The sequence below is a fragment of the Phytophthora ramorum genome (genome assembly GCF_020800215.1).
Source record: "Phytophthora ramorum isolate Pr-102 chromosome Unknown Phyram_PR-102_s0001, whole genome shotgun sequence".
Classification (NCBI taxonomy): Eukaryota; Oomycota; class Peronosporomycetes; order Peronosporales; family Peronosporaceae; genus Phytophthora; species Phytophthora ramorum.
In genome coordinates, this window is record NW_027150647.1 from 917,208 (window position 1) to 932,613 (window position 15,406).

General features: G+C 49.4%; 1 protein-coding gene across 1 annotated transcript; it reads right to left on the minus strand.

The window, feature by feature from the left end:
• Positions 1 to 13,786: 13,786 nt before the first annotated feature.
• KRP23_141 (RxLR effector protein PSR2) lies at positions 13,787 to 14,680 on the minus strand (the record flags this gene model as incomplete). Its single annotated transcript, XM_067895921.1, has 1 exon — positions 13,787 to 14,680. One exon carries the CDS (start codon positions 14,678 to 14,680, stop codon positions 13,787 to 13,789), a length of 894 nt encoding a protein of 297 aa, XP_067750696.1.
• Positions 14,681 to 15,406: the final 726 nt, after the last annotated feature.

Sequence of the window (15,406 nt, forward strand, 5' to 3'; positions counted from 1 at the left end):
GCTGGGGCCTCGAACCAGTCGACGCGCTCCCGGAGCTGATCAATCCCATGCCATGAGCGATCATAGGCGTTCTCGGCCTGATGGAGAGTCCCACGGAAACGTACGACCTCCCGGCGCAGCGATCCCATCGCGTTCCAAGCGTCCTCAAGCTCCGAACGATGCACCCAGTGCAACTCAGCGTCCGCCACCGGCGTTGCTCGATGAGCAGGGCAATCGCCACTTCCATGTGGAACGGATTGTGGCTCGGCGTCGCCGCCAAAATCAATACCAGTATCTGATGAAGTGGCGAGGGTACCCCCGCTCGCAGAACTCATGGGAGTTTGAGGTACCCCTCCGGCAAGACTGCCCTGACGTCGTGGACGCTTTTGATCGAAACGATCGACGGCGCCCTGGGGGCTCGCGACCGGCGCGTCGGTCGCCACCCGCTTCCCGGCAGTAGGTCGGGGAGCGAGGGGGTTAACAGCTGAGCTCAAGCTTTGACCCTGGGCTGCTGCAGCCGACGATCCACCTTGTGGAAGGTCTGCAGAGCTCGGAGGAGCATGTTGAGGAGCCCGCGCAGGGCGGGGCTGAAAGCCCGAAGGAAGTTGGCGTTTCGCCTTTAACTTCGCGAACGCGAACCGGAGCCGACGCTCTAACAGGACGTCGTCCTTCTTGAAGCTAGCTTGCAGCGCGACAATGGAAGAGAGCTTACGAGCCCCTTCCACCCAGAGCTCGAATTGATCGACATCCTACTCCTGGCGTTCGCCAGCCAGTAGGACCACTGGATACGTCCGCATTTGCGGCACGGACGCCCCCCGGGCTTGGAGCTGCAGGCGCTCACGGTACTCGTGTTGAGTGGTAAGCTGAGGCGTCAGCAACCTCTGGCGGAGGTCTTCTCGTTGAGCGACCTCTTCGTTGGAATGGGCCACGGGTCCGATGACATAGTCATTCAACAGTTGCGACGCCGCTAGGCGAGCCACTTCGTTGGGGTCGCGTGGCTCAAAGCCGTAGTCGCGGCGGCTCGGGTGGAGCAGAGGCCGTGCTATCGGACGCTGGGCGCGGGGCGCCTCTTCCATCGCGGCCAGTTGCTGGCTTTGGACCTCGTCGAGGTTGTTGGAGACAACGTTGGCCTCCATAGGCTCGTCCTCGTCTCGCGACGGGAGTGACGACGTTGTCCGCAACGCGGTCAGAGCTGACACAGCGTCGCTACGTTCTACGAACGGATTGGACGTGCGTAGGTCACGCTTATCGGTCGTGCGACCCCGTGGAGGCTCCTCCTCCTCTTCCCGGAGGCAGGTATCACTGCCGTAGTCGACCTCCTCTCCCTCTTCGAGGCCTTCAAAGAGGGGTTCATTCGCGCGGCGAATATGCGGCTTCGGCGCGTCTGCCGAGCTTTTCGGGGCCGACATAGCGACGCGAGCTTGTTTAAGCTGCTGCTTGGAGTAATACTCCGCCACAGAGAGCGTGGTTCTCGCCACAGGCGCCGATGCGTTGTGGCCAGCGGCCGAGGAAGCACTACATGCGGACGAGTTAGGCGGGCTGTGCCCGGGCTGCGACGACGCGGAGCGTGGGCTGCGGTTGGCACTCAGTGCTGCTGCTTGTCGTGGGCTGTGCCCCGGAGATAAAGACGCGGAGGGTGGAGTACGGTCAACAGACCAAGAAGCTTTCTGGCTGCCAGACATTGATGAGCCACGGGCGTGGTGTGCTTGTTGAACTTGGAAAGTTCTTGAGCGAGGTCCGAAGACCCATCTCTGATGAGGGAAAGTGACGAGTGTCGACACGTGGTGTCAACAGTCTGGTGAGGGAGGGTGTAACGGGGTTACACGTACCCGTTAGTGTATCGTACACGAATAGTGCGTTTCACACAAATGGTGTGCACACCCAAGTTGGTGTGTGTACACGAGACTTAGGTTGGTGGCCTCACAGCCACCCGTCATGCATATTACTAGGCTCCACTATGGTAGATAGTGAGTGTTATACATTTACCCCACTGGCGGCCTTGCCGCGAATAACAACAATAAAAATCAGTTCACGTTTTGAAGTCTAGTGTCTATTAGCCTTATTTAAAGTATTAATAACTCTAGGAGTCTGTAGATCGCATATCTACAGACTGTACTTGGTTCTGGTATAGAACCTAGGTTTACAACCGAACTAAGACTCTGAGAGTCTACGTCTTCCTCTGACGCAAGCTACGGCAGCCCCGCTGCAATACCAAAACAGCACAGATTAACACCAGAGGAAGCAGAAAGCTTAGCCTCACCGATCTCGGAAGGCGAAACTATGGCAACGATTGAACATCTCAAACGGAACAAAACAGGTGAGATAATAGGTCTCAACCACGATTTCTACAAAGGCTTCTTCGATGTACTTACACCTGGACTTACAAAACTTTTCAATACAATTTTCGATGGCGCAGGAGAAATACCTCAATCCTTCCTTGAAGCAACTATAGGCGGAAAAAAGGAGACTCCGCAGATGCTATGGACTATCGACCTATTGCCTTGTTAAACACGGTATATAAACTGTTCGGACGAATTCTAGCAGATCGACTCCACCAATTTCTCCCAACACTCATTAGCTCAGCACAACAAGGCTTTGTTAGAGGAAGAAACATTGACAAAACTGTCACGATATTACGAACCGTATTAACAACAAGTGTTCATGACCCAGTCAAAGCATGGTCAGATTTATCAGCAGTTCTGTGTCTGGATTTGAGAAAATCCTATGACACCCTTGATAGAACATTCATGCTCATGGTACTCAGTCAATTTGGCTGTTCGGAAAACAAATTATCTCGGCTATACAGCGACTACACAACGGAACCACAGCTCGATTTCTTGTAAATGACAAAACTTCGACCAAATGGACAGTAGGGTCAGGAATACGCCAAGGGTGCCCGTTAGCGCCATTACTATTCATTCTGGCAGTCGAAATTCTCAGCCACGCAATTGATCAGCAACCCGAAATCACCGGCATCGCAATACCAGGGAACTCAAAGATCAGACACAAGTTCTCAGCCTTCGTGGACGACAGCACAGTGTACATGAACTCGCTAAAGAACTACCAGCAGTACAACGGACACTACGAACATCTGGTGAACTCTCAGGACTACAGGTACAACCGGAAAAAAGCATACTCATCGCACTCAACACTGCAGGAACGCCAACCAAGTGGCAAGGATACCCCGTTTTACAGCCAGGATAGACGACGCGGCTGCTGGGATACTGGGTAGGCAATAAAGAAGCAACGACAGAGAACTGAAACATCCGGATTGAAAAGATACAACGACTCCTCAGGATAGCGACCACAGTAGGGAACTCGGTGGCACAGAGGATCATGCTATTCAACGTGATCGCACTACCGGCAATTTCTACACGGGTAAGCAATTCATCCCACCCAAAGCAACACTTGAGATAACTCGAAAACATACAGAAGCAATTTCTATGGAGAGCATCCGCGAGCACAGAATCCAGCACTCACAAAATCAACGCAGCTTTACTCTTCACGCCCAAATCAGCAGGATGATTAGGACTTCAGGATATCTCGAGAGCACTCCAAGCAACTCGCTGTAATTTGGCGGAGAAATGGCTACACACACCAGCGGACGTATATACGGAAGCGTGGCACGCTCTCGTACACCCTGGACAAGCAACAACGGACATATGCTGTGCATTTCGACCGGCTTCGAGGAAACTGAACAGCAACTCAACACGAGAAACCAACGGACAACTAAGAATTTCAGCACAAGCCCTATGTAAACTAGAATTGTGGAAGGCGCAATCACAAGAACTGCTTCGAGATGAGGGCCAGGATGACCAACTAAGACAAGTATTAGCAGCAGGGCCAGCTCACGCATCCAGTTTCTGGCTTACCGATGACGTAATCTACTTCAGATCGTCAAACGTGACACGAACAGCAACGCTATCAGATCAGGCGGTATTTATACTTCAAGCACCATGGGACAACAACGCATACATAATTGATAAACACGGAAAATCACTACGGAAACAAGATTCTTCAATGATCCCAACATGTCGAATCGCTGATATTGAGATATCAGCTATGACGCCGCTAGTTGAAATTGAAGAACACGGCACAAAAATCAAACCAAACACAAGGAAATCACTCGCTCCAGGACGGCAAGAACCCTAGAACAAGTCAGACAATGGTGTAGCCAGCGTACCATGGAAATTTTGGGAACAACATGAACACGCAGCTACACCTATAACTCTCCCCAAGATCCAGAAGCAACTGAAGTGGACCAATGATCCAACTCGCGAGGGCAGCATCATTGCAACAACACAGATGAACACTCACTCACCAGTACTACGGCTAGAACTATGCAGCGACGAGTGGACTTGGAGAATTGCATGGTCGGCGCCAAATTACAAGAACAGCGAGGACTACCAAGAACTCCAAGCTTGGATACGTGTTGGCATAGTATTCACCTCCAACCCGCAAACAGCCTTATATCCATGGACGGCAAACACAGCGACAATGGCCAGGAACATCACAGCACAACTTCGACGACAACGATCAAAATACTTTCGACAAACCCAGAAAATGAGCATTTGTCATAGCATCATGATGACAATCAATACGAACGAATCATAGTCAAATGGACGCTACAGTACCACTTTAGCACGACACTATACACGGAGGATGGATACTATTAGCAGAAGAACAGGACGAGCAGTGGCATGGCGTTGAAGCAGCAAGTGCCAGCTTTTCGACAAGGAGGTCACGGCAGGCGAATGCAGTACACGTATTGGCACGTGGACTACAAGCAGTGGAACACCACGGCAGAGCAGCAGAGACATACCTACGACTTGCGAGCGTGAACAAAACAGCACAAAAAGCTATCAAGAATGTACCTGAAACAAAAAGCGAAAGCAACAAAGTCAACTACAGCAACGAAGCCCAGGTACTTGATCAGACACTCCATCGGTTCTTCACAGTCCAATGGAGCACTCCAGCGAAAGCAAGTCAAGGAGCCGTACGCATACTCGCAAATACCAAGCAGACACGACATTTCACCCTACGCAATCCTCCTCAAGTCGCACAAGACCCGCTACACGCCTACCTCAGCCGATTCACGACTCAAGATCAAAAACGACAACCCCCTCCACGACAGACGACAGACATCAAGTCACGTCTTGCATATTATAAGGCTTCTATAGGAAAAACACATAAACATCAAATCGAAGGCCACCTTACCACCACCTCATATAATACTTGTCCTCACTGCTAGCTAATAACAGCAATTTAAAGCGAGAACCACCTCGATAATGCCACTAAGGAGAACAATACCCATCTGCTTCTACTGATGACATTGCGCTGATGTCGTCCTTACATCTAGAGCTATACACTGCGATAGCAATGATCTATATGACAAAAGCACTCTAAACAGTTGAACGTTCGCTACTATAATGGGATTAAGGGGTGTGTAGCTAAGAAACTATAGAGTCCTGGTATCGCTGGAGGCTTTGCCTTATTGATGACCCTTTATGTGGCTTCGCTACTTTAATGGATAAAAGCATAACAGAAAACAGCAACTCCACACGACATTCGCTATTGAAAATTATAGCATGATGTAGTAACTGTGGTGTTGTGATTCACAAAAACTTCGTTAGTGCGGCTTCCACGCAACAACCCAACAATTTGCCGAGTCAGGTCGGCGTTGTTGGGCTTGCGCAGGGTTCTGTAGGTTCCCTTTGTGGTTCGGTCCAGCCGGGTCCAGTTGAGGCCCTGCTCTCGCTGAGTACCAATCCAAACTCCAGAAGCTCGCCTGAGCGGGGCAGCTTCCGTTCCTCAAACCCTGTGACCTCCACCAAAGGATGGGCGCCGGCGCGCGAGCGCTTTTACAGGTCACCGAGCGCAGAGTACGCTCAGCTAGAAGATTGCGGTGTCTTGGGTTGTGCAGATCCACCGACTCGTCAATTCGACGAGGTTTGTCTTCGCTGGTAGCGAGAAGTGCCCACTCCGGGCCGACCTTGATCTCTTGGCGCTACCAGTCGATTCCCCTACAAGCTATGCCTCTCGGGGAATGACGGCAGACATAATCCAGCCCACGCAGGGACTTACCGGAAAGTATACGCTGTTCTTGGACTTAGAAGATTCTGCTCTGTTTTGTTATCTCTGTGTTTTCGGGGAGTCCCTTCGGGCTCCCCCCTTTGGTCTCGTATCGATCCTATACAAATACCTAGTGAAATGGAGTCTTTATAGATCTCTCTGCGACTCTTCGCTCAGCTTCCTAGTTGATCTTCGCCGAGTCGGGTCGTTATGGATCTCGGCCGACCCTTCGCTCCGATTCCTGACTTATCCTCTCCCACTTGGAATAACTCACAAATGGTATACGCTCGCTGAGTTCTGCCGCTCGCTGAGTCTTGGTGCTCGCTGAATCCGATCGATCACAGAGTTCGTCGATTAAGTGCGAACTTCGGTTAGGTACGATGTACTTAGCTGAACCAGAATAGGTGGTCTACCCAAAATAGGAGTTTCCCTACACCACATAACTGCAAGCACTTAGACCAATCTTGAAAACCTGGGAGGTACAACATCCTCACACAAACCCCAGTTATTGAGTAGGCTTAAAGCTCTCAAGACCCACTAAGGGATTCAACGTTAGCAATAGTTCTAAATGAGCTTTCTAACTGAAGACAACAGTTCTTGAACAAGTTCTCATTAAAAGGTTTCACCCATGAGCAAAACAAACAAACAAACAAATGCTCAAGTATATTACACAAGACAAACAGGTTTTATTCTTCACAAGCAAAGGTTTCCTGACTAGCCTATAAGCCAAAATCAACCAAATGATCAAACATTAGCACAAGAATGACGGCACCCTGCCATACAGTCAAGATGAATATCGCCAACGATGAAGGCACACAATGCTAACAATATTCTAAGAACAATAATGGTAGTGTCTAACTTAGCCAATCGACGCCCCAAGCATGCAACGCACGTTCGTCAATGTGGGAGGCTGTTGAAGATACCATTTCCTATGTGCGTCATTTACCTACTCGAATAATATAGTGATATCTCTACTTACAAAAGAATAAAATAAAATGGGGTGAAATTACATATTTGCACTAGCAATTGTGTTTAGACGCATGAACCTCACCAGTCAATTGACTTAGTAGTACACACGCTTATCGCAAGCGCCTGCAAATAATAGCATTACTAAACGAGAAACACCTCGTATGGCCATTAGGGAGAAAATTACCCCAAAGATGGGAGTCTGTGCACTATCTGCGAATAAGGTGTGCTACTACTGATGAGATTACACTGATGAAGCTCTTGCGGCTAGAGGCATACGCTGCTGTAATTAGATAAGCCAGTTTGTCTAAAATAACGAACAGCTCCTAAACACCTAAATACAAAAACTATACTCATGGAGAAAAACAAAACAAAAAAACCAACTCCAGTCGATATCTACAACACACACAGAATTAAACAAAATAACGTGGTGTGATGTAAGGAGAGATCAGAGGAAGACTTAAACGACTTGATCGGTTGATAGTAAAATGTGAAGTGAGGAATATATTGATAGCTCAAGTTGGTCCCTAGTTCACAGCACCCTCTGTGCTCGTTACGTCTAGCCACTTAGCTACTGGGGGTGCACCTTGTAGAGCACACAGAAACAGCGGTGCTACTGGAAACGCGCCTGATCCCGATCTATCCTGCAAGTTGATGCTAGTGCAGCATCCACGACATCTTTACCGCGAGAGTCGCTGTCACCTACAACCACCGCCGCTTGCTTTTACGAGAGAAGAGTTGTGAGCACACCGTCGCAACTCGCTGTGACGGCTGCAGCTTCAACATGATGTAATATAAAAGTATCGATCACTGAGATAGTAGCTCAGTAAGCGTTTAGAAGAAGTTTATGAAATTAGGAGGCTCATATTCCTTCCCTGTCATTGACAATGGCAAGAATTCCCCAAATCCTATTACATTTCTCTCAATGAACAAGAATGAGAAAGACTCAAGGTGATACAAATACACCAAAGAAAATGAGATACGCTAAAACAGGTTTTCATCCTAAAAGGTTTCCTGAAAATCCATACGCAAAGTAAAATACTGCCACAAAGTGCACACTAGTAATTTGTACGCACAATGCAAATAAGCGAACAGGTTTTCCCTTTCAATAAAAGGTTTTCCTGAGTAACCAACATGCCCGGTACAAGTCATACTGCATCAGAGCAAAAGCAACGCTGTACGAAATGCCAAAAAGGCAAGAATAGCATTATCACCTATAAACATACTGACACACGGTACCATTACTATCAGTACATTTGCTAAAATATCTAAAGCATTGTTAGGCTCAACATGGTAAAACTACATGACATTTGCGACGCACGTTCCTCGTTGTGGGGGGTTGTTAAAGTATGCATCTCCGACGTGCCTACGCTTTATCATAATACTCAAGTAGTACTAGGGATTTGTATCCCGTGCAATGTAGACCAGTCAAGGTATGACAGATAAGGGGGTATTATCCCCGCCGAGGACTTCCAGTCCTCACTTCTCAACTTCTCCTTTGAACCTCCAATACACAAGCCATCTTCCAGGCTGACTTACTCCTCAAGAACCATCTCTTACCTTACTCTTCGCGCTATCCTCCGCTGTCCTAATCCTCTGCAAATCATTACTTTAACATATCACGATTCATATATTTCGCTTACCACATGGGGATGTCATCAGGTTTATTGCAAGCACGAGGGTATACGCACACCCAGCTCTGGATTAAGCATATTCCGCTTGCGTACTCCATGCCCAGCTGTGGACTTGAGCAAAGAGGGGGGTCGGCTCGGACGACGCAGAATGGCAACTAAATCAACAGTAGACACAAGACTTAGCGTGAGTTCCGGAAAAACGTGGGCCTCACTTGAAGTCGTGAGTCTAGTGTACGTTGTGTGAATTTCACTACACACTAACGAACAGTAAGTTGTGTTTGTAAACGTGCTAGTCTGTTTGTGCTTCCTACAATACTAAACACAGCTACGATGTAGCTGCTAATATTGGTGGCGCGGTGGAGAGAACTGATAGGCAGCTTGACCATTGGGAAATGAAGAAGGGATGCGTGCAAGCCAGAGTTGAATTGAGATGGCATCTGGCGGTGCACGAGTCCTTGTCAGCCTGTCATTGCTCGGACCAAGCGAGCCGAGGGCAAGCTCTAGAATGTGCCAATGAGAGCCGCCTAACTCCCACATACATGTTGGCCAGATTAGCTAAGCACTAACTAGACACAGTGGTGTTAGCAGTACAGTTGGGGCATGTGCGAACACTACGTGAGTCGCATGAAGGCTTGAGCCAAGCAGGAACCGTGCGTGTTAATCGAGCAACCAGTGGCGGATCTGGGTAACTTCGACAGAACTATCCTTCCCTTATATCATCCTGGATTCTAATAGTACAAGCCAGTGCATATTGTCACGCTTCTAACTACTGTAGTAGCAGTAGCGGATTTTGTTTTGCAAAGTAGTACATTATTATAGTATTTTACTGTTATTATAATGATGTTTATAATACCCGGTAAACTATTGGCAGCCAATGTCTACAGAGTTGTTGATCGCTGACGCTGACGCAGCGGCTATCCGATAGCTTGTGCCCAGTTTTATCTGAAATTTCTCCGAGCTGTGAAGCCCCACAAACTGTGCTATTAATAACGTTTGCAGTATTAAAATACATGTAATACAGTCCGCGAATGCTACCTAGAATAAGGGAAATGACCAATGAAGGGCCGCCGATCAATAACTGATTCATTTAGGGGCCGCAATGGTTGGTGCCGTGAAGACGACGAAGGGACCACCAACGAAGTCCTCCAGAACAGATTTCCACTCGGACACCCATGATAAGGTATGTGTCAGTGGATTGCGTGAATCTGAAAGTGTGTAGAAAGCTGCGCTCGTGGACTCCCATCACCGATGTGGGCCTCGCACCGACTCAGCGCTCTTCAGCATAGAAAAGCTATCATACATAGTGATCAGCCGCGGTCGATATGGAGCTAGAAGCTCTTTCCTCACGTAGTATAATACCACCACATTGTCGGCTCTGGCGAGGAGACCTCTGCCCTGCCTTTGCCGTAGCGCTGTGGGAACGTGTTGGTTGTGCGCTGTCGCCCTCGTTGTTGGTCACTTTGTACCGTATTTAGTTACGCTATCGCCTTCTACACGTTTGTGAGGGCCCTCCGTACGAGGGCCCTCGTTAGTTTCTCCCATCACCGGTACATGTGCATGTGTGTACATACTATACATATGCCATAATACATGTGCCGTAGTATGTGCCGTAATACGGGATGGCAGCCGTATTACGTTTTGGAAAGTGTGTCCGTGGTACGGCGTGAGTCTTGTGGATACGGTACCGCACATCCAAAAAAGACGCAGACTTGTCACTTTGAAACTGGACAGGAACGTTTTGCCGCCAACAAGAAGAGCATGGACGGCAGCGCTCTCTATCCGCCGAACGACCACACGCTAAGCGACGATGTGATCGGAAACGTGATGTCATCGCACCTCTGGCCCAAACCTGGAGTCGGGCGTGACGGAGACGACGAAGCCTGGAGCTCAAGGACGATAAACTACGCGAGTTCAAGACCACAGTATTTCCAACAGCTACTTAACAGCGTCACCCTCCAGGCACCTGCTGCAGCTCCTATCAAGCACAAAGGCACGCTGGACCCCTCACAGCCTGTCGGCATAGAGAACCAATCCGCTGATAAAGTACAGGTCACAGAGGAAAATGCTGATGCGGAGCTCCGCCGGCAGCGCCGTCGGACGAGCATGCAGAGGTACCGGAAAAAGCTCCAGGACCATGCAATCGCTCTAGAGCGTGACGTCGGAGAGCTACGAGAAGAAATCCAAAAGCTCCAGCTCCAGTGCCAGGCTCTCTCTTCTGGTGTCCCCACCGGAACGACTGCCTTGGCGGTGGTGGCAGAATACTTTCGCCTGTTCCGCTACGGCTTGAAAGGGTCCGCCCCAACGAACGACCCTGGCAGCAGCACACACGTGGCCCCGGACACGTTTGTTTCTAGCGTGCAACGCGATTTCCTCCATGCAGCGGTATCACCGGATGTGGTGGGCGAGACGGGATTCGGCGTCGAGAGGCTCATTGAGGACTACCGGCGTCTCGCTCTCTACCTGCCAGACTCGGACACCCAACTCGTGCGCCTCGATACCGGTCCTGGAGACTCGTTAACCGCCACCGCAGCAGTCGCAATCGTCGTCACGGCGAAGATGCTGCACTTTGCATTTCCTCACCTCGTCCGCGATGGAGACCGAGGTCAGTGCTGCCACGTTACTCGGCCAGCGGTTCGTGCTGCGTGGCTCGATCCAGTTCAAGTGGGACAGCGGGACAAGCCGCGTGAAGCTCGTGCAGACCAGAGCAGACCTTTTGACTCCGATTCTGCGATTACTGGGCGACTTGGAGACCATCTCCCGCGTGTTCGACAACGCACTCATTACTCCAGAGTGTAAGCTATTACCTAGTATAGCTCACTGGGCAAGTCTTAAATGCTAGTTTGTTTCTAGCAGGTTAACCCGGCTACAATTTTTTTTGCGTAACATCTAATGGAAATACCTGGTACTGGAAACAGAGGGCAGGCGCGTAATTTTAGGCCAATTCCTTGAGCTTAGGCTCTGGGCCAAGTGTTGGTATGCGTGTTTGGCTCCCCCACGCGGTTATGCTCGCTGTCGCCGCAGATGAAAGGCGTTCTTTGGCTCGTGCGGCGGACTGTGTGAGGCCAGCATCTTCTTCAGTGCGGGCACCCAGGGCGGCGGCCAGGAGACCACAGGCTGTATAATACATGCATACGGAATGGCCACTCGGAGTCCTGTTGGTAATCTCTAAGGTGACCGTATGTTAACCGGTTGAAGGCAAACTGAGCTGGAACTCCTCACATATTAAGACTTTTTCTGCCCTGGCATTCATCAGGAAGAGTTCACGCGAACAACTGCAGGTGTGACGTTTGCAATTCACGCATCGCTGCAATGCCATCCGTCTCTCCCAAGTCGTTTTCGTTTTTCAGTGATGTACATTGATGTACATTGATGTCACTTAGCTGTGCTAACGACTTTCTATATCCGTCCTAGCTACCGCCCGTGTGCCGTTTGCTAGCCATACTGTCTTTCTCAAGTCACCCGGCCCATACTACATGTACAGTATTCATGACGACGACACTTACTACCTGTACACTACTGTATCAGGGATGCTTTAGATGCGCTTACTACTCGACTTGGCAGTGCCAAGTTGGCACCCAAGTTCGCCAAGCCCAACCCAACAGAGATTTCCCACGCTCGTGCTCTGGAGTGGCCCAAGTTCCAAGACCGTGAGAGAAATGCAGCAATGCGTCTGCACTACATTTTTGCTGCTACTTGTTGTGGCACTCATATCAGGTGGCAATGCTGGTTTAGCGACTACATCCTCGAAACCCCCTTTTTAGGCGAGCTGAGACTGTCGTAGACAAGGGCGACGGCAAGTTACATCAATTCGCCTCATTTCAAGCAATTTGTTGATGCTGGGACACTAGCGTAGTACAGCAGCGCACAGACTCGAGCTTATGGTGTCCAGCAGACTGCTATCGACAGGAACTCAGAGCGTGTTGTTTTTACATTAATCAATGCAAAGGGCATACATTTTCCCGCGTTGAGTTCCACTGGGGGTGCCATTTGTGTTTCTCTATGACCTTCTGTCCAAGGTTTGGATTGAGTAGTACATTTGACGAATTTCTCTGGCTGCATGGTTTGGTTTTCAGCACGAGCTTGAAGTGGCATGGCTGAATTTTGGTTGTAAAGTGTTCGTGTCGGGATCACTTCGCTGGTCGCACAAACGCGTACAGCTGAATGAAAGCTGTATTGAGGAACTAATGCATACAAAACCCGATGAAAACGCACAATTTCCGAACTGCAGCACTGTTGTCTGATGCTGTGGGTCATCGGCAAGCTCCTCTGACGTCCAACGCTCAAACAATAGGTAGAAGTCGACCCAGAGACCCTCTACGCCAAGAGCCAAATAAAAACAACGCTGCAGCAACGTAGTTCTAATCACATAGATGCCCACTTGGCAAATTATGTCTTCTGCAGTGTCATGGCGACCCTTTTAGTACTCCACAAGCTCGTTGTCGACAACAGCATCGTTGCCAACTCTCTATCTCTACAATTCCTCGTAAGTTCCTCATTAACGATTGTTTTTCTCTTCAGGATGCTTCTTGCAGACGACAAATTTGAACTGGGGCTCTAACACCTCGAAGACATCGTCCATTGTCCGTCCATTTTTCAACCAACTCTGGAGCTGCGCATGACTGTCCAACTTGAACGATTTGCCATCATCTCTCTCGTCAGCGTCACCGCTTTCAATACTATCACTTCTCAGCCTGTTGCCGGGAGGATTCGTCGCATGAGATGTCCGATTCAGCGGCAGGTGAGGTGACTTCAGCACTTGCGAGGAGAGAGAACAACAACAGCCACCAGCACGGGATACTGCAGCCGCGTACTTCAAGTATAGCTCAACTTCTTCTTAGTTAGATACAGCTTAGCAATTCCTTCGAAACTTGAACAATGAGCGCCGTAAAATGAACTGCGAAGAAAGCGAAAGTTGACAACTGAGATTGCGAGATTCTGGGGAGCAGAGCGGTATCTCGCTTGATCTGGAGTATTATCATATATTTTTTATTCGGTGAGGTATAGTGTGTTACTGACCCCGGTGAGGATTGAACTACTGGGTTATTATCATGCGCGCGAGGTCAGCTGAATAAAAGCAAGTGGTGTATTCGCTAGTTGGTGAATAGACAGTTGAATCGGCATGCAAGCCCAACAACCTAAAGACGGTCGGGCCACGCCAACTTGAACTTCTCAAGGTATGTACCATGCAACATCTTGCCTTCTAAGGAGCTCCCCGCAATCTTGGAGACAGCTTCAGGGTCCTTCCTGGCAAGCACCCACTTGCTCAACAGCGAAGCCTGCATGTCTGTGGCAATCTTCTCCGTCACTGGGTCTTTCTTCGCCGCAACGAGCATTTTGGACAGCGCGTCGTCACCGAAGTTCCTTCTGAACGTGTCGATCATCGATACCTGGTTCTTTCGGGGCAATCCCGAGTTCAGATCGTCCATGTACTTGACCCACGCGTTCAAGTTCGGGTTCTTAAAAACCTTCTCTGCTCCAACGTTCAGGTTCAGTGTCTTGAAGGCGTCGTCTGCAGAAAGCCCCATATTCTTCCAGCCCTCCAACTGCTTAGTTTGCAATGCCGTCGCGGCTTCCTTCGTTTTAGGCATCTTCAGTCCAGCCTCGAGCATCTTCGACAGAACCTCGTCGCCGTATCGACTCGTCAACGAAGTAACCATAGCTGCGTCTGGATGCCTCCGATGGATGAGTCGGACGTACGCGGCCCAAAGCTTGAAGCCCGAGTTGCCCAATAGCTTGGTACCAGCCTTGTCCAATTTCAACTTGGACTTTGAAGACTTTTTTCTGTTGGCATACTTCAGGAGGTTTTTAAGCGTGCCCTTCTTGTTCGTGACTGCTTCGACACCGGGGGTGACTCTGATGCTGACCCCCCTCTCTTCATTGCCCCAATCTGCGACAGTGCTAGTCCTTAAAAATCGTGCCACGTTCTTCTCAGCAACAATGGAGCTTGATGCAGACAGCTTCGAGTTCGTTGCAGCCGAGACAGCATCGATAGCGACAACAACTAGCAGCACAACGTGGTGGAGACGCATGACAAACAATTGTTATTGGAAGCGTGAGTACCGGCACCGCTGTGGAGGGCGAGTTGTCAAGTGAGGAATTAACGCCTGTACCAAATAACCTGCGCATACAGTTCCCTGTGCTTGTATTGATTACATGCAGCTTTCTACCCGAACCAAGCGTAAGCTGCATCTTCATCCTGAGGCACTATTACGTCCTACATGTATCATAAACTCTCAGAGCAATTACAGATGCCCCCCGCCAAATCTGCAAAGGTCAGACCAATAAAGACTGCGAGGTTGCAAGATTCGCACAGGTGCCATATAGATGCAAAAGTACTAAGTTACTCTGAATTTATTGTTTCCATGTGCTAGAAGCTTCCCGCATCGCGACATGTTTCCTCCACGATGCATCTACCTCAGTACATCCTATCCCGACCAGTTTCAAATCCCATGTACATCTGCACTACCTGTGCGATGTAAATTGCTGTTGCAGGTGCACATTTGCCGGGGACATCTGTATTTGGACCCGATTCCCGCAGCATTTCCCTTATGTGGGTTTAGACACGATTCTAGATAGCCTATAAATTTGTCAGGAGCGGGGGGATACCCTCGACAGATTCCCGCATCTGTCGAGTTGGCTCAAGCAAAATGTAAGCAAACGTGACCGTTTATGGTCCATTTTACACGGAATTTGTGCGATAAAACCTGTGGGAATCGGTTCACTGAGTCCTCAGCAGCTTTTAAAACTCAACCTGA